Source organism: Scatophagus argus, chromosome 17 (genome assembly GCF_020382885.2).
Source record: "Scatophagus argus isolate fScaArg1 chromosome 17, fScaArg1.pri, whole genome shotgun sequence".
Taxonomy (NCBI): domain Eukaryota; kingdom Metazoa; phylum Chordata; class Actinopteri; family Scatophagidae; genus Scatophagus; species Scatophagus argus.
The window spans coordinates 21774976-21799009 of record NC_058509.1 but is presented as its reverse complement, the minus strand read 5'-3'; the positions used below and the strand labels follow the sequence as shown (position 1 = coordinate 21799009).

The 24034-nt window shown below is 38.8% G+C and overlaps 1 protein-coding gene across 1 annotated transcript; it reads right to left on the bottom strand.

Moving 5' to 3' along the window:
• Positions 1 to 1862: 1862 nt before the first annotated feature.
• Positions 1863 to 17270, bottom strand: si:ch211-152p11.4 (regulator of G-protein signaling 8). Its single transcript, XM_046417839.1, has 6 exons — positions 16874 to 17270; positions 15452 to 15988; positions 14543 to 14592; positions 14191 to 14321; positions 6778 to 6944; positions 1863 to 5358 (listed from the first exon to the last, which is right to left on the bottom strand). The coding sequence occupies exons 2-6, from the start codon at positions 15941 to 15943 to the stop codon at positions 5188 to 5190; spliced, it is 1011 nt and encodes a 336-aa protein (XP_046273795.1). The 5' UTR covers positions 15944 to 15988; positions 16874 to 17270; the 3' UTR covers positions 1863 to 5187.
• Between the last annotated feature and the right edge of the window lie 6764 nt (positions 17271 to 24034).

Sequence of the window (24034 nt, the reverse complement as noted above, 5' to 3'; positions counted from 1 at the left end):
TCCCTCACCCAGGACGGGCAGACGTGCAATGGATGTTGTACAGGCAGGAAAGCAGTTAACAACATGAGAACGACATTATTAAAAAGACAAGTAAAACAAAATCTCAACTGTTTAGTTTCACTTTCCATACCACCTCAATATGATTTTAACATTTCACAAGACTGAAATTATAATAATGAAATTATAATGAACTGCTGTATCATTCATGTATTTTTTATGTGCTGTTGAAAACCGCTATCCTATCAATTCAATTCAGTTCAATTTCGGCCTGCAAGGGAGAACCACCCCGCTGATAGTCGGTGCACAGAGGAATGACAGGCAGATGTCAACAGTAGACATTGGGTTGGTCATAGAGCCGGCTACAGTTCAACATGAAGATCTGGATGGAGAGATACCTGCAGAAAGAGAGAGAGAGAGAAAGGGAGGGAGAGACACAAAACTACAAGGAGAACTGGACACACAGTTAGTGACATAAAATAATGAACTGCATGTTAATCTGACGAGGGGAGAGGATAGAAGTGGAGAAGGAGGAGGGGAAACTGCTTGGTGGATCATGTTTGTGTCCCCCGGCAGCATAGGCCTATAGCAGCTTAGCTATGATAGAGATTTAAAGATTAACAGTTAGTCAGACCTATTCTACCTGTGGCTATATATCATGAGGTGAGTGTAGCTATGCCTACCAGCCCTACACACTTTGTTTGAGGCTAACTATATGCTTTATTAAACAGAAAGGTTTTAAGTTTAGTCTTAAAAGTGGAGGTGGTGTCTGCCTGTCGAACCCAGATTGGCAACTGGTTCCACAGCAGGGGTGCCTGATAGCTAAAGGCTCGTCCTCCCGTTCTACTTTTCTGAATTCTGGGAACTGTAAGTAAACCTGCACTCTGTGATCTGAGTGATCTATTGGGAATATATGGGACTATTAGATCCTGCAGGTATGATGGGGCGAGTCCATTTAGGGCCTTATATGTAAGTAGGAGAATTTTAAAGTCTATTCTGAATTCTACCGGAAGCCAGTGAAGAGAAGCTAAGATGGGGGAGATGTGATCCCTTTTACTGATTCCTGTTAAAACTCTAGCTGCTGCATTCTGGATCAGCTGCAGGCTATTAACAGAGTAATTTGGACATCCTGACAATAGTGAGTTGCAGTAGTCCAGCCTAGAAGTAATGAAAGGAAAGGAAAGGAAGGAAAGTGACATATCTTGTCATTGGAGGGAACTCACTCCAACGAAATTTGTTCTCTGCATTTAACCCACCCAAGTGACGTGCACACACACACAGCAAACCCGGGGCAGTGGGCGACCGCGTGCAGCGCCCGGGGAGCAGTGGGGGTTAGGTACCTTGCTCAAGGGTAAGCATGGACAAGTTTTTCAGCATCACTCTGAGAGAGGACGCTCCTAATCTTAGCAATATTACGGAGGTGAAAGAAGGCGTTCTTAGAGATCTGTTTAATGTGATGGATAAATGACACGTCATTGATCGAAGATAACGCCGAGGTTCCTCACAGTCATACTGAATTTAGGAACTGGGATTTTCAGAATAGTGTGAAGTCAGTACTAAAGTTTATATATTGTATTTTATTACATATCGGAGCACTAAGATATTTTAGAACTTCAAATACTTGTCCTGAACAAATTAAAATAGCATACTTTTTAGTATGTCTGACGGAGTTGACACTGAGACAATGAGCTGACAATGAGTTATGAAATGCTTATTTTTAGAAATGGTGTTTTATTAAAACAAACAAACAAAAAAAAAAAACAACTGTTCCTTTACGTGGTTTGATAGCCAAGACCTGTTTTTACTGTTGTATAATTGATAGCGATGATGTGAAGATGTTGAAGGAGATCTCCGCTGACACCGTCTTACTTGTATAAAACGTTTATTACAAGAAGCATACATCTAGAAATTAACCAGTGACCTTTCCAAGACACCAAGAAAGGGGGGAGAAAGACCATCTTCCCATGTACCATATGCCTTTAGGGCTGGGGTCATAATCACTGAAGGACCCCAGGAAACCATCATTCCTACTAATCACCAGAGCTCAGGAAGACATCAATGGTACTAATCAACAGATCCTAGGATGACATTAATCATACTAATCTCCAGACACTACACTACAAATATATCAACTTCAAATTAATGTAGAATATATTTTAAAAATTTGAGTTCCAATATATATTATATATATTATTATGTTTTTGAAACAAGTAAACCTTTGGAAATCACCCTTAAAAACAACATTCACAAAGTAGGAGGAAGGTTGTGGCTCAAGAGCCTCTTAATTAGTGATTTCATTTCAGTTTTATGTCATCAAAACAGTAGATGCTCTGTGCATTACATTCAAAACATAATTACTGGTTCACTTTAGTGTCGTCACTGTGTTTTATATATATGTATGTATGTATATATATATATATGTACAGTATTTACTGTCACCTCCTTTATAGACAGACGGTTAAGATAGCTGATGAAAATGTAGACAACAGCCAGGCAGTATTTATTAAGATCTGTGTTGTCAGAGGGCCGCCCTATGTTTTCAGTGTAATGTGTGAAACCAATCATTCATAAGTATGCTACTCAGTTATGATCGTTGTTTTTAACTATCACATTATTTCAATTAATTCACATTACTTTTACTATTTATTTATTTTTATTGTTTTTCATTTATTTACGACTCTTTGTCTATTATTCTGGTTACTCATATGATCGTGTTAAGGTGCGTGAATCTTTGCAGTACGGTGTTGGGTTATTGGTTGAAAAGTGTGATTGCTGAAGATAGCGGGTGGAGGAAGACAAGTAATGAACGGGAAGCTGGGACAGGTATAGACACTTGTCACAGATGAAGCCAGTAAGATATGATTCGGGGAATGTTCGCGGAATGTTCATTGTTCACTGAAAATATCATACGTTTGGGGAACGCAGAAAACGTTTACCCCCACCCTTCAGGCCACGTTCGTGGAACGTTTCCTGAACGTAAAATTGTTTGCTTGGTTGCTAGCATTGGCATATTTTATAAAACATGATGTTACCACACGAGACAATTGGAATCTTCTGTAGCACATGAAACGCATTGGTGTCACTCACATTCCATATTCCATTTTAATTGTGAATGACAATCTCTGTTGTGATAAAAAAAAAAATCTCCATTTGGTCTGAAATCCTGTTTGTCGACTTAACACATGGTGACATATGAAAAACTGTAGTTTACCTCACATAACGTTAGCTAATAATGAACTCATATAGTGTCCATGTGATGGCAATGATCTTGATTGCTGGTGAAGTTTACAGTTTATTTTCTTCCTTTAACATAGTATACATTGAATAAACACACAAACCACGACCACCTTAAGAGCTTGTGCCTCATTACGGGTCCATTAAACTCATTAAAACTTAAACATTAAGCGTTCGTAAGGCTGGGCGCTGCAGCCTTACTGGCAAAGCCATAGGCAGGAAATGTAAACAACTATAGTTGACCTTTACCAAAACAAAAGCCTTCCCTTTCTACATTAGTGCATAGGATGGCATAAGGCCGCTGTACTTTGTTAAATTACAACTAATAAAAATACATATTTCAGAAATATTAATCAGGCAATTAACCTAAAATAATAAACCTTTCATGGGGGTTATTTACATAGTATATTCAGTATTCAATATTATCAGTTTGTTTTTAAATCACATACGCATAAGAGGCTCCAGTCCGTTATAAATCTAACATTAAAGTAACTTCAATTTACCTTGAAATCACATGACATGTTAGCTAAACAACACATCAAAATACCGGTAGATTCCTGTTCCAGCCTGATAGCCTGTAAAACTGACAGAGACACTGTACAGTAAAAAAGACAGTGAAAAGAAGTCTTCAGTTTAAATAAATGGATTTTGCCAGTGGACTTTTAAGTCTGCTGGCTTAGTATCCCAGCAATATCTGCAAGAGCAGGGGTTGTCCACCCTCCATGCATAAGATAACTTAGGCACTAAATCTACTGCTGAAGCTTATCTCCATCTCCGCGTAACCAGTGAAAAATCAACAGACATCCTATACCAAATTAAGGATTTTACTTATTTCTCATTAAACCTCTTAAACCTGACATACATTTATGTTATGAACTGTTTCTTTTATTTATTTTCCAAAAAAGCTGTTTAAAACACAAAGAAAAACAATGCAATTATTTGCCAACAAACTGTGTTTATCAACAGTGGTTTTACAAAGTGCTCCCAAGCCGTGCAGCAGCCTAATAATAACCTTTATACGATCATGAGTTCCACATTCCTTGATTTTGAAGGACTCAGCTTTCAAGGATGTGGCTTTCAGATATTACAGGGTCAACATTCAAGGAAATGCAAATCCATCTACCCATTAAACCTATTTAAATTTCTGTTATGCTATTGTATGCAACAAGGAAGACAGTCATTGTTGTATTTAGAGGCAGACTGAACTCAACTTACCTCTAGATATGCATTCATGTACCCGTGAAGTCATTCAGGTTACTCAGGGTTGCCATATAAGTAAGTTATTTAGTATTAAGACCATTTAGCAAAGAGCTCATTCTTGCTGAACTTGTTTCTCCTTTCCCTGTCAGCAGAAAAAAAAAACAAAACAAAAAACCATGGACTGAGTTACTGGACCATGGGGACATCCGTACCGGATGTTTAAAGATTAAACCAAGAGCTGCATAATTTCACAGGACAACTAGAGAGAGAAACAAGGGAAAGTAAACTGTCCCATCTGAGTTTTTCCCCAAATTCTCAGGTTCAACGTAGCTACTGCTGCAGCTCAAAGCCAATAAGAAATAAAAGTAGTTTAGTCATAGTTTAACATTTTGGGAAACATTTGGTTTTTCAAATATGTGATTAAAAGATCTGTTTGTTGAGTACAGAGTCATTTTAGCATAATAACTGGAAGCAGGGGGTAGCACACACATAAGACATTGATGTTAATCTTAACATCCCACTCTGAAAGACAGTGTATATCCCAAAGTACTGAACTATTAATTTAATTGAAATTAAATTCCTACATACAGCTTCCAATGGACATCGACATTTGCTCCAGATTCTGTATATTTTTCATACAAACTTCCTACCCAGCTGCTCTATCTTTTAGCTTTATGGTCTACAGTGTTTAGCAAGTCCTGGAAACTAATGAGCCCCTGTTCTCCTACTAAATCCAGGTGTGTCATCATGTGGCTTCTAATCAGCCTGTTGCAGTAAGGAGAGGTAGATGTTGGACTGCAGGAAGCGGGGATAACAGTCTGTGTCCAGGAGCGAGTAGATGCGTTTCTGTGCGTGGGACAGACAGGTGTGAGAGGGAGCCTGCAGCAGCTGGATGGTCATTTCCCTGGTTTTGCTGTCCAGGTTCACCTACCACAAAACAACACAGTAGTTGCTCTTCCAGTCTATTATACCATAATTTAAGTATTGCTTATGCAGTTTTTCACTGTTAGCATGTTTCCAGCCTGTTTCATTGACCACTTCTGTTGACCTTTAAGGAATGCAAAAAATATTGTTTAGGAATGCAAGAGTAATTGAAAAAACCTACTGTTGCCAAATATAAGACCCAAGCTGTAAGATGCTGGAGTCAGCCTATCCTTTAATGACGCCCTACTTTTTGACATAAAGCTAATCAGTGTTTCCCCTAGGTTTTTTTCTTTTGGGGGGGTTGTCATTGGGTTTTATGTAGCATCTGCATTTTAATGAATGTAATGAAACAATAGCGACACATTAGACTCTGAAATTGCGCAAATTAGAGTTAGCTTTTTTATTTGATAAAAAGAACACCAATTACAGGCCCTTTTGATTAGAATAAAAATTAAATAATGGATTTTTTTTTTTTTTTTATCTACGACTTGAATTTCTGGGTGGGGATCCTGTTGGCAGGGCAGGGGTGTCTGTTGGGGGGGGGGGGGGTAACCCTCCCAAATACACTATAGGGGAAACACTGCACTGCCGAATTAAGATAATATGGCTTGTATGATCTTCCACAAAGTTCATGGTTTCAGAACAGCCCATGCAGTTACAAGAGTTATCATTTTGGAATTTGTGGCACCTTTAAGGTGTGAAATGTTTTTTGTGGAAATAAATAGATAAACAAAAACAATAAATTATGTTCCTTTCTGTAGGTCAGGCTGTACAGATTGGCTCTCATAATGGGTCAGGCGGGTGCAAACCTTTAACCACCACCTGCATCACTGATGTGCATGTGTGTCTTACAGACATATGCTTATGCTTCTAGATGTTATGAACATATTTTATATCACCACATAAGAACACTGATATTTTTTACTGCTTTCATGTGCATTTGTTTAACATCTGTCATTACCAAAAGCCAGAATAGGCTGCTGAAACTGTCTGCTCATCTACATTTGATGATTTTAAAATCTGCCCCAATTTAATTTATAAATTTGAAGCCCTGATTTAAAGTGTTGATTAATCTAAAGAAAGCTCCACTGGATAGGAATAGATTAAATTACAAAATATATCTTCAATAGATTTATTTTTATTCTAATTCAACTCTTGCTCTATTAGTGGAAAAAGGTTCCACATGAATTTAGCTATTGATGTAATGTAATGATGTTATAAACTGAACCACCCACATAAGCCTTAGAAAACACATGTAACATTCAAAACACACACAATGCATTGTTTGGAAGGACACTTTTCTTTGAATGCTGACATAACCATGATTTAACCAAGAGAGGAGTATACATGTAACAAGATCGTTTCATGAGGAGCAGTTCCATATTCAGCTTTTAGTGCAGGAATATAAAAGCACGTGTCTACCTCTCGGGGGGCACCGGGTTGGAGATAGGTGGCGCAGATGTGCTTCGCCCTCCTATGCAGGCTAAAGTTGTTGGACGAGTGTCTGTACTGCTCACAGGCCAGATAGAACTGCAGATTCTCCTCGCTGAACTCAGACCGCAAGAATGCTCCAAACACTGAAACACCAGCTGAGATGAGGAGGAGAAAGAGGAAGATCAGCTGTGCTTACCTTACCATGAAATGTGACATTAAGCATGCCACAGGAGGAGGACACAATCCCTCAGGCCCATGACAAACACTCGTATTGCCAGCAGCTTCACAGGTTTCACAGGTTCAGTGTAAAACCTTGGCACACTTCCATTATCTCTAATTTAGTTGAAGACCAGGCCTAAAGCCTGTTCTTAACATAAGCTAATAATTAGAGATGGTCATAATTTTTGAATAGTAGTAAATATTTAAGCAAATGTTATCTTGCTGTAAAAAGATATTTTCCTTTGTTTAAAAGCTCTGTAGGTGTGACCTAGTTATTTGGCTGTGGGAAGTAGATCTCTCTACTGTGTATGAGATTGAGGAGTTCCAGGATGTTGCCACAGCCACCGTGACGTACATGCCATAGGTACTGACTTCTAACAATCAGTTGGCACATGTACAAGTCAAGGAAGTATCCTCAAATGACCGAATTTCAAGTATGCTACCTCACTGAAGGATTGTTCCAATGTCCAGGATCCTTCCAACTCTACAAACGACAGTCCTTTGCATAGAGATTTTTCAAAGAGGCCTATGTGGCACCCTAAAGTACCCACAATCCTATGTACATGATGATCACTTTAAAAATGGCAAACAAAAGCAAAAGGAGAACATCGCAGACGGAGCAATATGCTAAACTGGACTTTCCAGTGCCACACTGAAGCACACTTGCTTAGCTTGTTCCATAATATGTATTCTCAGTATTCTAGGAAGGAGTCTTTCCTACTCCGTTGAATCACAACTTGAAAGAACTTGTTCTACTGATGGCACTGATAAGGAGGCCAACTCACTGCACTGTACACTGAGAGCTGAGGTTAGTCCTCAGTATTCTGTGTACAGTGCAGTTGAAGCAAAGATTTACCAAAATAGATGACATTATTGAAGTGTAAGCATACCAATCAACTCCCTAAAACCCAGCCTCAAACAAGATAAAACACCAAGACTAAATAAATAATCTGAATGTTGGAATTTCACAGAGATCTTCATGTCAAGAGGGTGTTGATATTTTAATTTCAATATTATGAAATATAAGATGACAACTTTTCATATCAAGTGCAACACACATTTTAGCTGGTATTTTAGAGCAATAGCCATACTATGTCTGTCTGTCAGTCCACCACTTCAGAATCAAATAAATTATTGTTATTATTATTATTATTATTATTATAACTGCAATAAAACGTGGTTCAGATATCCCTGGTTCCCAGTAGATGAATCCTACCAGCTCTGATGAATCATGACTCTTGACTCTTGACAAATGTTAACATTGTTGCAAGCAAAATCAAAATGTGTTAGCATTTAAGCTGCCAGTATGCTTCCTGGATGGGCAAGTGCTTTGGACACTGCCAATCATGTAAACTGATTGGCAGTTTTTGCTTACAGAAAGTGTCTTTTTTTAATCATCATTATTTTTTTTTTTCCCATAAGTTTACTAATGTAGACTCAATCAACAAATCAACTTGTAGAAACTTTTTTGTTTGAACAACATTTCTGTTCTTATTGTGGCCAAAAAACCACATTCAGCCTGTATACTGCAATTATATGAGGCAATATACTCAACATCGTCAATATAGTCTTCCTCTGTAATTTACTGAACTGCATTTTAACTGCTACTAAATCACAGTGTGACAGTCTGTGGGCAGACAGCATATGCCCCAATTTCCACATAAAATCAATTAAAGTTAAATGTTACTTGCATTATGGTTTTGCTAATGGCTTTTCTTTTGTTTTTCTTTGGGTTTGGGCCTCTAGTTAGGACTGCATGTCACTTTAAATGGCTTCATTTCCATCCATTTCCATCCAAGCCTTACATTATGTATTACAGCTGAGTGACAGCTGATAAAAGTCAGTCACAGAACACAGAGCAACAGCTGAGATTCAGAAGTCCCACCTGGTTGTTTACATAGACATCAGTGAGCCTGTTCACACCTTGTATTGCCGTGTTCTACAGGCTTCAGAAATCTGATAAAAGACCTCAGCCTTGGTGAATTTATAAGCATACTGTAAAATGATATGATAAGTAATTGACATTTGTTTTAGCTCATTTTCAGTTAACTGTTATCTGTAGCTCTTTCCAATTGCAGTGCACTTTATTTTGAGTTTAATAATTTCTTTTATTATGAAAGTAAAATTTGCATTGAAGAAAAGCTTATTTTGGTTTGTGCTGTCAATTCTTAGAAAGAAAATCAGAATAAGCAAAAATTGGTATCAATAAAGTCATACCAAAAAAAATCTGAATCATCCAAAAAAATTACAATTGGTGCACCTTTCACAAAAACAAATGCAACAGAAAAATGCTGTATAATCCAGTCAACACAGCGGAAATTCTCTTGACCTCTGCGAGGAGCTCTGAGCGGAAAAGTTTGATTTTTTACCTAAGAGAGACAAATCTGATCTGTCTGCTTTTTCGATATTGCAAAGAACTGATGTCTGATGTAAGAGTATTAAGTGTATTAAATTACAATAACAAAAACTATATAAATTAATCAATAAAATAATATATAAACTAAAAAAAACTTCTTTCCACTTAAAAATAAAACACGCTTTGTTGTCTGGTCTCTGTCTCTCTTGGGTCAAGAATTAAGTTAATGTTAAGTACATAATTTCTACTAAATTAGCTACAACATGTAGTAACACTGTAGTAACCAAACCAAAATGAATAGAAATATTCTGTGGTACTCAAAACATCCTGCAGTGCTCTCTGTGTCATCAGAGGGTTTAATCAAGTCCTGCCCTGCTTTTGTTAATAGAAGTGACTATGTGAATATATCATTAAATACCATAGGACACTGGAACACACCAAAAGCAGCAGTACCACCAGGAAACAGAGAGGTGATCAGGGAATCTATGTGTACCAACATGCAGGTTTCCTAATTGTGCAATGTGATAATAATACGCTGACTTTTCGACGATTTCGCTAACAGACTGTTCAAACATCACAGCTGAAGAGACTTTTACACAGACTCTTTTATAGCAGTGATTTATCATAGTCTCTGTGTTTATTATCTGTTCTATTCATACAAGCAGCAGGGTAACTGGAAGTGCTCTTTAGCTTTATTGCACAGCACACACTAACCAGAGACAGCAGCTCAGGTGTCAGCATCACTGCAGCAACATTTGAGTTCAGATAAAGGCAGGGGGAACTTGAGACAAATATGTCTGACCACTGCAGAAGTGGTTAGTCAGTCAAATGTCAGAGTGCTTCACACCTGTGGATGCTGTTATCAAAATTATAATGTAGTACTGCTGAGTTTCAGGTTGTAAATTGTATTAACGTAGGGAATCTGACAAATGGTTACCATTAAACACATTGCGATTGATAAGCAACTGAAATATACATCAAGTCAATGGATGTGTAAAATCTGGTTCTCACCTATGGCCTAGAAACTAAGAACCTGTCAGTTGCCCCTCAAAACCCCCTCCTTTCAGACCATTCGCTTGTAGTTTTTGAACTAACTTTAGAAGACTTTACAGCACACAACAAAAAGGTCTATTACAGCAGATGCCTCTCTGAAGATAGTGTAGACAGATTTAGGGATGCAATCCCATCACAGCTCCCCTCAGCTCCATGTACCAGTACAACAGACCGTACCTATTTAAACGTTACTCCTGCAGTAATTGATTCCTTTGTCAACAACACTGCAGCCACGTTGCACACAGTTTTAGATATGGTTGCCCCACTGAGAAAGAAGGTTAGAAATCATAGGAGGCTAGCTCCTTGGTATAATTCAAATTTAAGAACACTTAAACAAACATCAAGACGGATGGAGAGGAAGTGGTACTCCTCCAAATCAGCTGAATCCCAGAGGGCCTGGAAAGACAGTCTATTGGCATACAAAAAGGCCCTTCGTGAAGCCAGAACTGCCTATTATTCAACATTAATAGAGAAAAACAAGAACAACCCACGTTTTCTCTTTAACACTGTAGCCAGGCTGACCAAGAGTCACAGCTCTGTTGAACCTTGTATTCCTGCAGCTCTTAGCAGTGAAGACTTCATGAGTTTCTTCACCAATAAAATCAATAACATTAGAGAAATAATCAATAAAGATCTTCCCAGAATAGCCAATATAGTGCCATCTCTAGTAATCTCTTTTAATCCTACTCCATCTCTGGACAGGTTCCTGCCCATAGACCTCCCCGAGCTGACCTCCAGCATTAACAAATCTAACCCAACTACATGTCTCTTAGACCCCATCCCAACTAAGCTCCTCAAGGACGTCTTTCCCTTGATTGGCGTTTCCCTCTTAGATCAGATAAACTTATCCTTAACAACAGGTTATGTACCACAGGCGTTTAAAACCGCTGTTATTAGACCTTTACTTAAAAAACCTTCACTTGACCCAGACATCTTAGCAAACTATAGGCCGATATCCAACCTCCCGTTCCTATCTAAAATACTCGAAAGAGTGGTTGCAAATCAGTTGATTGATCACCTACACAGGAACAGTCTCTTTGTGATGTTTCAGTCTGGTTTTAGAGCCCATCACAGCACAGAAACAGCACTGGTTAAAGTCACAAATGACCTCCTCATGGCATCAGACCGCGGGCTTGTCTCCATACTTGTTTTGCTAGATCTCAGTGCTGCTTTCGACACTGTAGATCACAGCATTTTATTACACAGATTAGAACATGAGACTAGGATCACAGGGACTGCGCTATGCTGGTTCAAATCATATTTAACAGATAGATTTCACTTTGCTCAAGTTAATAATGTTTCCTCTTCATATATAAGGGTTAGCCTCGGTGTTCCACAAGGTTCAGTGCTTGGGCCGATCCTGTTCACCTTATACATGCTCCCTCTAGGAAATATTATTCAGAAACATGGCATAAACTTTCATTGTTATGCTGATGACACTCAGCTGTACTTATCCTTAAAGCCTGAAGAAACAGAGCCGTTAGCCAGACTCCAGGCATGTCTTAAGGACATAAAGGACTGGATGACCTCCAATTTTTTATTATTAAACTCAGACAAAACTGAGATCATTGTTCTAGGCCCCAAACACCTTAGAAATAGAATAGCTGATAATATTCTCTCTCTGGACGGCATTACTTTGGCCTCCAGTACGACTGCAAGGAACCTCGGCGTTATCTTTGATCAAGATGTGTCATTTATTCATCACATTAAACAGACCTCTAAGACCGCCTTCTTTCACCTCCGTAATATTGCTAAGATTAGGAGCGTCCTCTCTCAGAGTGATGCTGAAAAACTTGTTCATGCTTTTGTTACTTCTAGGCTGGACTACTGCAACTCACTATTGTCAGGATGTCCAAATTATTCTATTAATAACCTGCAGCTGATCCAAAATGCAGCAGCTAGAGTTTTAACAGGAATCAGTAAAAGGGATCATATCTCCCCCATCTTAGCTTCTCTTCACTGGCTTCCGGTAAAATTCAGAATAGACTTTAAAATTCTCCTACTTACATATAAGGCCCTAAATGGACTCGCCCCATCATACCTGCAGGATCTAATAGTCCCATATATTCCCAATAGAACACTCAGATCACAGAGTGCAGGTTTACTTACAGTTCCCAGAATTTATAAAAGTAGAACGGGAGGACGAGCCTTTAGCTATCAGGCACCCCTGCTGTGGAACCAGTTGCCAATCTGGGTTCGACAGGCAGACACCACCTCCACTTTTAAGACTAAACTTAAAACCTTTCTGTTTAGTAAAGCATATAGTTAGCACCAAATAAAGTGTGTAGGGCTGGTAGGCATAGTTTCACCCACCTCATGATATATAGCCACAGGTAGAATAGGTCTGACTAACTGTTAATCTTTAAATCTCTATCATAGCTAAGCTGCTATAGGCCTATGCTGCCGGGGGACACAAACATGATCCACCAAGCAGTTTCCCCTCCTCCTTTTCCTCTTCTATCCTCTCCCCTCGTCAGATTAACATGCAGTTCATTATTTTATGTCACTAACTGTGTGTCCAGTGCTCCTCGTAGTCTTGTGTCTCTCCCTCCCTTTCTCTCTCTCTCTCTCTGTATCTTTCTGCAGGTATCTCTCCATCCAGATCTTCAAATTGAACTGTAGCCGGCTCTATGACCAACCCAATGTGTATTGTTGACATCTGCCTGTCATTCCTCTGTGTACCGACTATGGGCGGGGTGGTTCTCCCTACGGGCCGAAATCGAACTGATAGGATAGTGATTCTCAACATCACATAAAAAAAAAAAAAAAATACATGAATGTTACAGCAGTTCATTATAATTTTCAATACTATAAATTTCCTATAACTTGTGAAATGTTAAAATCATATTGAGGTGGTAGCAAAAAGTGAAACTAAACCGTTGAGATTTTGTTTTGCTTATCTTTTTAGTAATGTCATTTCTCATGTTGCAAATTGCTTTCCTGCCTGTACAACATCCATTGCACGTCTGCCCGTCCTGGGTGAGGGATCCCTCCTCTGTTGCTCACCCTGAGGTTTCTTCCATTTTTTCCTGTTAAAGGTTTTTCTTAGTCGATGTGAGGGTCGAAGGGCAGAGGATGTTGCTGATGTTATGTTAAGCCCTTTGAGACAAACTGCTTGTAAAAATGGGCTATACAAATAAAGTTGACTTGACTTGACTTGACTTGATGTAATCAAGCTTACAACATAACGTAATTTCTGAGACCATCTTATCTGCCCAATGACTTTCTGCCAGCATTTCTCAAGCCATCAGTCCTCTCATGCTGTTCTTTAAACCACTCAATTTCTGTTATTCAGTCTTTCAGACCTCAGTAAACCTTTTTATACACTTTCAGCTGTTCTCTCCTTACTGAAATGCTCAAAGCAAATTTCATGGAAATATGGCTGTTGACAATTTTTGAGATGCCAATCTGTACACCAATGAGTATGACAGTCACACCTAACCGCAATGGTAATAAAAGCAATGACAATGTGACAATGTTACAACAGTGAAGTTGTTACAGTTGTACAAGTTCTGAAACCACTGTCCTTGAGTACTCCATAGTCACTGCTTTCTGCATTAAGTTGGAACAACTACATTTGTAAGCTGCCCCAGAGAATTACTAGCAGCCATCAGTGATGGCAATATGTTAATTTTCTAATCAGCCACTATAAACCAGTGATTGCGTATATTATTGCCCAGTTGGATTGATTATTGTACCGATTTGTTTCAGGGACTAAGTATGTAGGTACTGATCCTAGTTACATGAGTCAAAATAAACCAAGCAATACTCACTTTGGCTGGCCAGCAGGGTATTCAGGGACTTGGCCCATTTCTCCAGTTCTTCTCGACCAATCTTCCTTTTATTGTGGCTCACCTCACTCCACTGACGCATGAAGTGCAGACGAGACCTCCTCTCTGAAGCACTGAGAATCCAGATCACAAAAGGGCAGAGAATGGCAGCGGAGGTCAGCAAAACAAATTGTATGAAAAGTTACTGCCATCATGACATCTCAGTGAGTTCTCAAAAAAATGACAGGACAATGTGTGGTTTCACACCAATATTATATTGGTAAGGTTAAATAAATACAGACTTGTTAAGGGGTTTTGTTGTCCAGTGTCAAAGGTGTATAAATGTGATTCTTACCTGTCTTTTTGTTCGGTGTTGAACAGGTTGGAATTTGAGCAATGAGGACTCTGAAACGGAAACCACAGAGTTAACTCCAAAACATCCTCCTATTCTACTCTTAAATACCAGTAAAGCAGGTTTCATGTTAAATGCCACATGGATAAAGTGGGCACTGGAGCCAGTGAGGGCCCTATACTTATAATAGGGTGTATTTTTTTAATATGGGAGTAAATGTGATTTTGAAAATGTAGTATAATTATGAAATCACATAATGTGATAAACTCAAATAAATTAAGAAATAAATAAATTAGAATAAACTAAAGATGCAACTTTGGTAGAGCAAATACAATCTATTTTGACACAGAACATAGCTCCAAAATCTGTGAAAATAATGCTTGTCTTTTACATTCAGTATTTCCCAAAGTATTAAGACTGTATATGATGCTTCCTGTCAGCTTCTGCTAAGGAGAACAGCCTTTTTGCAAATGTCATGGCCACTGAATCAGAATGTGTCCAGGAGTGAGACTCGGACAACTTGATCAATGACTGATTGATCAAGGACATTTTTCAATGTGACTGTAGCTCTGTATAACATTTGATCTTCATTTATGTAGTCTTTCATAGTTTGTATGCAGTGGTTTTATTTAAGGTATATGTTTTGACTACAAAAGATGTATATACTTTACCGTACATGGCATGCATAAAATGAAACAGACCTAAAATGGCATGTCAACCACTGAAGTTCAGTTTCAGCAGGCAGTTATTTTCAGCTCAGAAACATGACTCCAAATGAATACTAATATTTCTCTGTGCCTGCTGAATGTGTAAATATGCAACTGTTTGCTAATATGATCACAAGATTTAAGCATCTTCATTGGAAAAGAGTGTCAGTCTAGAGTGGAGACTCACACTTAATTAATGTCCCACCTGACCAAACAGACTCTTGAGGTGCAGTTTAGCAGATAACAGTTTGGGTATATGGTGGTGCTTGTGTGTTGATTTGAAGAGGAAGGCGGTGGCAGTGGATGAGGGGGACAGGGAAGGCAGGTCATCTCTCTCCACGCTGTCTGTGCTGCCCTGGGCAGCCGGTGCCAGCTGGCTGTCACTGTAGGCCCTGCAGCCTTCACTGATGGCACACACTCCAAGGTGGTTCTTGTTCAGTTTCCCCAGCTCACTCAGGTTCTCTACACTAACACTGTGCTCCTTGGTCAACTCCCTCTTCCCTGCCTTGTCAACGCTCAATCTGGCCTCCTGATTAGTAGGACAGGCTGAACTCCCATCCAGCTCATCATGTTCAATGTGAGGTATGTTGGTGGCAGATTTGCGATTCTTCCCATAATCTGGGTTCCTCAGTGCAACCTTCTTCCACGGGAGGAAGTCAAGATCCAGGAGGGATCCTTCAGAGCTGAATCTACGCATTTTATCTGTATAGGAAGCAATGAAGAGGGGCAAAAAAAGGAAGTGCTGCAAAAAATGAAAAAGACAACAGTAATCAGTAAAAAACAGAAGTTAAGTAAAAGGGTTAAGAAGAGATCAGAGTAATGAGGAGTATTGAAGCACATCGGTGTAATAAAACACAGCTTCATTGCGGCTTGTTTAGTAAAACAAAGAGACAATCAAACTTAAAAGAAAAATGGGGCACTTTCAATTAATTGCTCCACATGATGTTTCTACTCACTGAACTGCGGCCCACTCAAGAATAAATTTCCCATTTAAAAGCTTATAGCAGCCTTCAATGCATACACAAGGCTTAAATCATGACTGTAGGAACAGATCAATTAGGATCAACAATGTACCATCAACATACAAACAAACATGCAAAGTTCATTGTTTTTACTGTCAAATCAGCAGTTGGATCTTGATTAGCAGTTTTCCCTCACCACGACCACACAGTGCTTTCAGAACTTCAATGGATGAAGACAGATCCAATTCAATTTATTTATGTAGCGCAAAATCACAGTTGTTTCATGACACCTTCCAGTTAGAGCAGGTCTAGACCAAACTCTTCAGATGAAAACTTAGCAGTGAAATATGGGCTAATAAAAGAACTAATGCTGAGTAAAAGTTCTGAGATTCCAGGTCAGATTTTCTCTATAAATATAGACAGAAATAAGAAAATAAGCATCGTCACCAGTGGACTGTGATCCTGTGCTCATAGTGGTCCTGAATTCCACCACTATAGCATTTTACATTGTTTGATGATTTGTTTATTTCATGACGTTCAGCCCTAACATATCTTTGCTCACTACTGCACTGAAAATAACACCAGTCGACTAATTCAAAACAAATTAAGCGACACAGAGGACAAACGCTCTACTACGGTGAAGTAACTCCGGTGTGTATGTTTACCTGTTCGTCTAGCAGTTACTGAGCATTCTCCATGTTAGATCGTTAGGTCTCTCCAGATCCGAGGAGCAACATGTGAATGAACCGAAGTTTCAGTAATGTCGATTTTGATGTTCCCAAAGAAAGCGATCTGCCAACGCTTCTGCTGCTGTCTCAAGATTTAGCTCACGGACTCAGAACCCCCTCCTGCTACAACATTAACAGGCTATACACTATGAGCGCAAACATTAACTGAAAGGGCTCCGAAAACGAAGACAGACTTGAGGAAAAGTTCCACAAAGTTCTCCCCGTGACACCTGGACAGCACAGATAGTCACCCTCGTCATGACTCGTGCCACACCTTAACTTCTGTCTGAACTTGTGCGTCAGATGAGACTGAGATTTCTGTGGCAGCCTGGCACACACGCGCGCGCGCACGCGTTCAGGAATACAAAATGTGGTTTGTATTAGCTTGTTTCACTGGAGAATATAGCGCTGATTGTATTGATTTGGAGAGCAGAATAAAATAGAAAATACAGTCCATCCCATCTTCAGTTAATACCACTACAACTAGTACTACAACTACTGACAATGATACGATTATTATTATTGTTGTTGTTGTTGTTATTAAATAACAATAATAAGGTACTGAGGTAAAAGGAAAAGTAAGTTCACTGTTCAACGTTTATTTAAAAAAAATGAACTAGCTGTCAAAACACAAAAACATTCGGGCATAAAACAGACGCTTCGCTTTACGTCATTTGGGTCCTTTGACGTTGCATTCAGTGCCGTGATTTATATGTGGAAATTCTGTTAGCTACCCAATAGGTCAACTTGAATGCGCTCACTCTCTTTTGAAGAGTTAAGTAAAGAATGTAATTTCTCGGGTTGTGGTATACTTTGGCAGGTTTTAAATCAAAAGCAAGCCCTCTGACCGGTTGTAGGCTGGAAGAGGACAACGGTCTCCTGAAAGAAGATTTGCCAGTTAGCACTGTTAGCCGACCGGTAACGGCTATGCGCCAGCGTTAGCTGGTTAATAGGCTCGTTGGAGATCAGCTGCCCCTCGCCTGGAATGTGGAAGAGGGCAGGCGCAGCGGACACAAAGCCCCGGACACAAAGCCCCGGACACAAAGCCCCGGTCGAGCCAGTTTCCACCGGCATTCAGTCTGCACAGGAAGTCACAAACACTCACAACCTGTTAGATCTGATGGTGACTTATTAAATAGTAATTAATTTATTGAAGACTCATATATTAGTTTGTACCCAGTCCTTAGCCTACTTAAATACTATACGGGTGATTGGTGACATTTAAGTTCATGTTCAAGTCAAGTTTTATACGAAATTATATAAAATCAAAATCATATCAGATTACTGCTGTATGTAAATCAGCTGAACAGACTATTCTGTAATACAGTGAAATACTGAATACTGTTGTCTTGGATTTTTTTCGTGATATAAACAATTAATTAATCCTCACACCCCACTTACCACAAGTTTATCGGTTTTAACACAACAACATTTTAAACATTAAACCAAATATTCATGCAGTCCTGTGCATGCAACTATGATACATTGCACGCAGATTATAAATGAATGTATTTATTCTCTCTACTACTACTGACTACTAAATGTCATCATCAGCCACCCAACATCTATTTTGTCAACAGAATAAACCTTCAAAATCAAATCAAATAAAATCTCATCAATTCAGCAAATAGGACTTTCCCATCATGCCCCTGGTATTGTAGGCAGTGGAGAACAACTGTAGATAGATAGATAGATAGATAGATAGATAGATAGATAGATAGATAGATAGATACACTTTACTGCTTTACTGATTCCAGGCTGGGAAATTACAGCTTTTTTTATTTTTATTTTTTGAGCCGCCTGGCAGCCGCCTCGATCTCTCAAGATTATCAAATTCAATTCAGCTAAATTCAGTTTATTTATATAGCGCCAATTCACAACAAAAGTTATCTCATGACACTTTCCAATTAGAGCAGGTCTAGACCAAACTCTTTAATTAAATTTGCTTTAATTTGCGAACCTCTGTATTATACCAGGGTGCAAGTTTCTTTTGCTTTATGTGTTTCTTTTTTAGCGGAGCAACAGAATCTATCGTTGTCCTTAATGAGCTTGCAGCACTGTCCACGAACTGGTCAGTTTGAGAGGGATTATTGTATTGTTCACTTGTATGGGGACATGATACTGAAGTTAAGGACAATAGAACTGTTTCATTAAATTTAGCCACAGCACTATCAGACAGGTACCTAGTGTAGGAGTTTTTTCTTGGTGGTATGAAGTCAAATAGTATAAACTCAAAAGTTATTAAACAATGGTCTGACAGAAGAGGATTTTGTTCAGAGACAGTTAAATGTTCTACATCTATACCATATGTCAGAACAAGGTCAAGAGTGTGATTGAAGCAATGAGTGGGTTCATGTACACACTGACAGAAGCCGATTGACTAAGAGAGAGATAAATGCTGCGCGAAGGCTATCATTACTATCGTCCACGTGGATGTTGAAATCGCCCATAATAATTACTTCAGTAGTTTCAAGGTAATGTAAGGTTTTAAGGTTTTAAGATAAGTGGGAACCTCTCCTTACAAATGTCAATAATAAAATCAACTAGCTGGCTTTACTCATATTCATTTCAGTATGATCCTCCTTACATCCATTGTGGACGGATCTTTCACAGGAGACTTGACAGCTGATTCCTTGTTTAAGAAATCAAAGCCAGCAACAAAACAAACAAACAAACAAAAAAACCAGTTACCCCTATCTGGAAAAATGGCCTCATACCTGATGGAGTGTATGGTCCTGTGATGGTCTGGATCTTTGGTGGCCTTGGCATTGAGGTCTCTCTCCAGAAAGTCTTTTCTTTGCCTCCATGATGTCAGCTTTCGGTCTTGCTCTAGCAGATATGTATGCTTCCTTGTCACCTGACAGAAAAGGGTAAAGCCATCACGTCTCCACTCATCCAGGCTTTCTGGTTGGGGAATGATTTTATTGTCTTTGTGATCACCACATCATCGACACACAAGGTCAATAATTTAAGATTCTTGTGATTTTTCCGCATGGCAGCATCTCTGAATATGTGTCAAGTTGCGCACTCAAAACAGCTCTGGAGCTCCTGTAGCTTCATTTTTCCACCCAGTTTATGCTATTCTCCACAGTCTTGTGGCTGTGGATCAGGAGGTAGAGTGCTTGTCAGCTAAACAGAAGGTCAGTAGTTCAATCCCTGATCTACATGCCAAAGCATCCTTGGGGAAGACATTAAACCTTCTTTCATCAGTGTGTGAATGGGTATCGGTGCTGTATGCTGGCTTGTTTTGTAAAGCGCTCTTCTAGTCAGTCAGACTAGAAGAGCGTTTTTAAGTACAGTCCATTATAACTAAATATAAGTACAGTCCATTTATCTGTATAAATATAGTCACTTCTGGCTACAGAAAAACATAATGCCAACCTCAAGGCTTCAAAAAGATCCACAAATCACAGTGGTATAATACGCTTGGTGTCAACAAGGTCAAAGGCATTTCCTCCCCTGGTGATTTGTGGAATTAAGGTTAAACAGTTCTGAGGTCAAAATCACCAGCTGTTTTGTTGTCTTTTGTTTTTAAAAATGGTTTTGTCACTCAAGTAAAAAAATATCAGAAGCATTGTCTGACATAAAGCAGAATTCATAGAGAAAGCACTGAGTGATCTTTTTTTTTTTTCCAAGTTTCTTTCTTCTCTAAAAACCCATACTGTTAATCCTAACAATTCAACATTACTTACAGCTCCTGGGATATCAGTTATAGGTAGGCTGTTTCCAGTCTATAAATAAAAACAGAATGGCCTAAACAAAATTAAACACAGGAAAACAGTGGTCTGCCTACAATATACAGAATAGTGGTGTGCGAATGGGCATGCAACGCTGCACGTGTGATTATTTATTTATTTTTTTTATCCAATTGCCACTTATCCAAACAAATTATTTTCTCCAATCGCACTCACATGGACATTTCACTCCACCTCTATTGGTCCCTGTACTCTATATTACTTTTTTAATGAGAAGCAGTGGGAACTTTCAAAGTGATTTCTTTAGTGTGTGGTATGGACACACAGAGGGTGCTGCTCCTGCAGGTCAGGGGGCGGGAGACAAAATGAAACATGGAACGCATCAAAAGCCCACAGTGCCTGGAGCACTTTGGACAATGCCTAGGTGTTATTAAAACCAAACAGAGGTAAACTGTCATCACAAACAAAGCTGTTGATCTACATTTATTAATAGAATCACATCAAAATACTTTTTGCATCTCAAAAACGTGCGTGGAGGACTTACGGTAATCACATGCCCGTATAAGTACAAAATAAAGTAAATAAACACATGCTAATACAGCTTATGTTACAAAACTCTTTTCTTTTTTAAAAATGATCTTTTAAATGCATCTAAAATAGGTAATGGGCAACTTATGAATAGTACTAACTTCTGTGGGAAGGCAGGATGCCACACAAGTTAAGCTCTGGCATACAGTATGAATTGTTCATTTAATAATTTACTTGAATTAGAGAGGCTGCTTTCAATAATTTTAAACAGTTTTATGCATGCAGAAATTACACTGGGACAAATATCAAGCTATATAAAAGCTGTAGTTATAAACAGGACAGAAGAAACTCTCCACATGAAACAGAATTTAACTTTTAGCTTGCAAAATCTATATTTCTATCTCTATTGAGCTGAGGATTTATCAGGAGGATGCCTGCATCTCTCTTTTCTTTGCAGAAGAACTCATAACATTGATAATGCAGGGGAACGTGCATACCACGAGTGGTCTGGCAATGCACAATCCCTTCACTGAGAAATATAAATGAATGAATGAAAAATATACTGATAAAAGTTGTTAATAATCTCTCTGTTGCAAATTTTCATGGCTGCAAGAAACAGAAACTTTGGAGGCTACATATTAATAGACTATAGTTTTGGAAATCATAACAGAATATAAATGGCCTTAAAAAAGTTCATGGGAAAAAGCAAGTTTAGAGAAGAAGTCGTCCTTATATGGTTTCTCTTATTTTATTTAATTTCATTAGAGCACCATGCTACAGGTAAATAAAAATAATGTTTAAAGGTTATAATGTCCCCTTTAGTATGACGTGTTGTTTTATGTTGTAACTGGCAAAACGCCTGTTTCTGACCCTCAAGTGTGGCACATATCAAGTGTATAATCATTCGTGAAAGTATTCCTAAAAAGTAATTTTTATTCTTAGGTGATTATACACTTACTAAAACATAAATATGAATTAGCACATCCCCCACCATCCTCCACGCCGGATCTGGAAGAGAACCACTTCTTTCCACTGTCTAATACATATCTAATATCCCATTAGTGGTTCTTAGAGTCTAAAGTGTGCATTACACTCATTACACAGTGCTAGTCTGCATCCAAATGTCCAGGCTTCACCACACTTGCAAACGTGCTGCAGTACTCAGCATTCGCAGACTTCCCTGGAATGCGCCCACAAAGCCTGGGAATTCTGAAAGCTGTTCCCACATTTCATCCAGTCCACAAGGGGCCTCAAGTGAACTTTCTCCATATTTCCAGAGAGTCTACTTGAAATGCAGACTTCACCCGATTTCATAGATTTAATTAAATGTGGCTCGTTGCAATATGGATGTTACATTATAGCTTTTCCAATGATAGGCATGTCACAGTACATATGACTGAAGTCTGTGGGAGCTTCGTCTGCAAGCCCAGTGGGAGGACGTTGGGATTCAGCTTTAGCCTGAGTGAACATCATACTAATGACTTGGTTAAGAGTTTTCTGCATGGGAGCAGGAATGTGTTGAGCAACATTTAGATAGATTGTGAGATATCTTGTACTCTTGTATACAAGTGGAAAAGCATACCTGAAAGTCGTAGTAGAGGAAATGTTCGAGAGCCACCAACACATCATTGTTCATCCCCTGGCACTATGAATAACCACTGCAAGTGTAATGTCAGTCACCATGTTATCACCATTACTATTCATATATGATTAATAACAACGCTGATCATTGTTAAATCATAAGTTTGTTTTATTCACACAACCTGGATTGACACAGTGGAGCTGCTGCAGTGGGGCATGTTGAAAGTGAGCGACACATAAACTGATGAGTCATGCTTCTGCACACACATGACTGATAAATACACACCAGGGAATGTTCATTACCTGATGTGCCATAGCTACTGTTACAGTATGCTTTATTGCTCAGTTTTAAGAAGGATTAAATATTATCAAGCCACATGTAACTAAACAGTAAGTCACAACACACACTTGATTACCCAGCCAGCATATGTACAGCTAATGGTATAGGCACATTGTCACTAATAATTTAAATGTTCAATAGAAGCTGCTCCATTATAGAGATTTTTTGTATTAAGCATTAAATATCTTAAGTACAGATCAGGTCTTCACCAAGGGGCAGTTTAATACACTGTATAGTCTATAACCATGCATTTATGCTGAATAACTCAGAATAATGAAGTCTCTGTAAGTTCATTTTCCACAGAGCTGATCAGCCAGTGACATCTGTCAAGTCCTTGCCAGTGATGCAATATGCAATGCTTTAGCTTTTTCAACTGGCTGATAAATTTCTTGTCTTGTGTTTATACTCAGCCTTTGCAGATACTGTTCTGCTCGCCTTTGTATCTAGGTAGATGTTTCTTAAATGATGTAATTCTGTTAATCGACTGATGAAATTGCATTTAACCAAGTCAGACATCAAATAAAGTTTCTCAAATTTTGTCAGGACAGGGCTGGGAGCATAGAATGCTGACACAATAACTGTTTACATGCTGAGTCAGATGTTCTGTATTATTTATACTAACATGAAATATTGAGAGCCTCACATTTTCGGTTTTGGTCTGGACACTGGACTTAAGAAAAAATGCAGAATAACATCAGCTTTATCCTTGAAATTCCAAGGAAAATTTGCTTCCACAACAGATGTTACTGAACAGGGACTTCTAAGAAAGAGCCAGAGAAATGAAGATGCTTTGACTGACAATCAAGTAAACTGCAGTGAACTACTACAGAACATGTTTCACTGATGTGTCTCAGTGTGGTGCTGCTGTTTAACATAACTGTTCATTGTATACCTTTATCTAAAGGTAAAAGACCAATAACCTTACACAGCTCCTCTCCAGCACTTTGGTACATT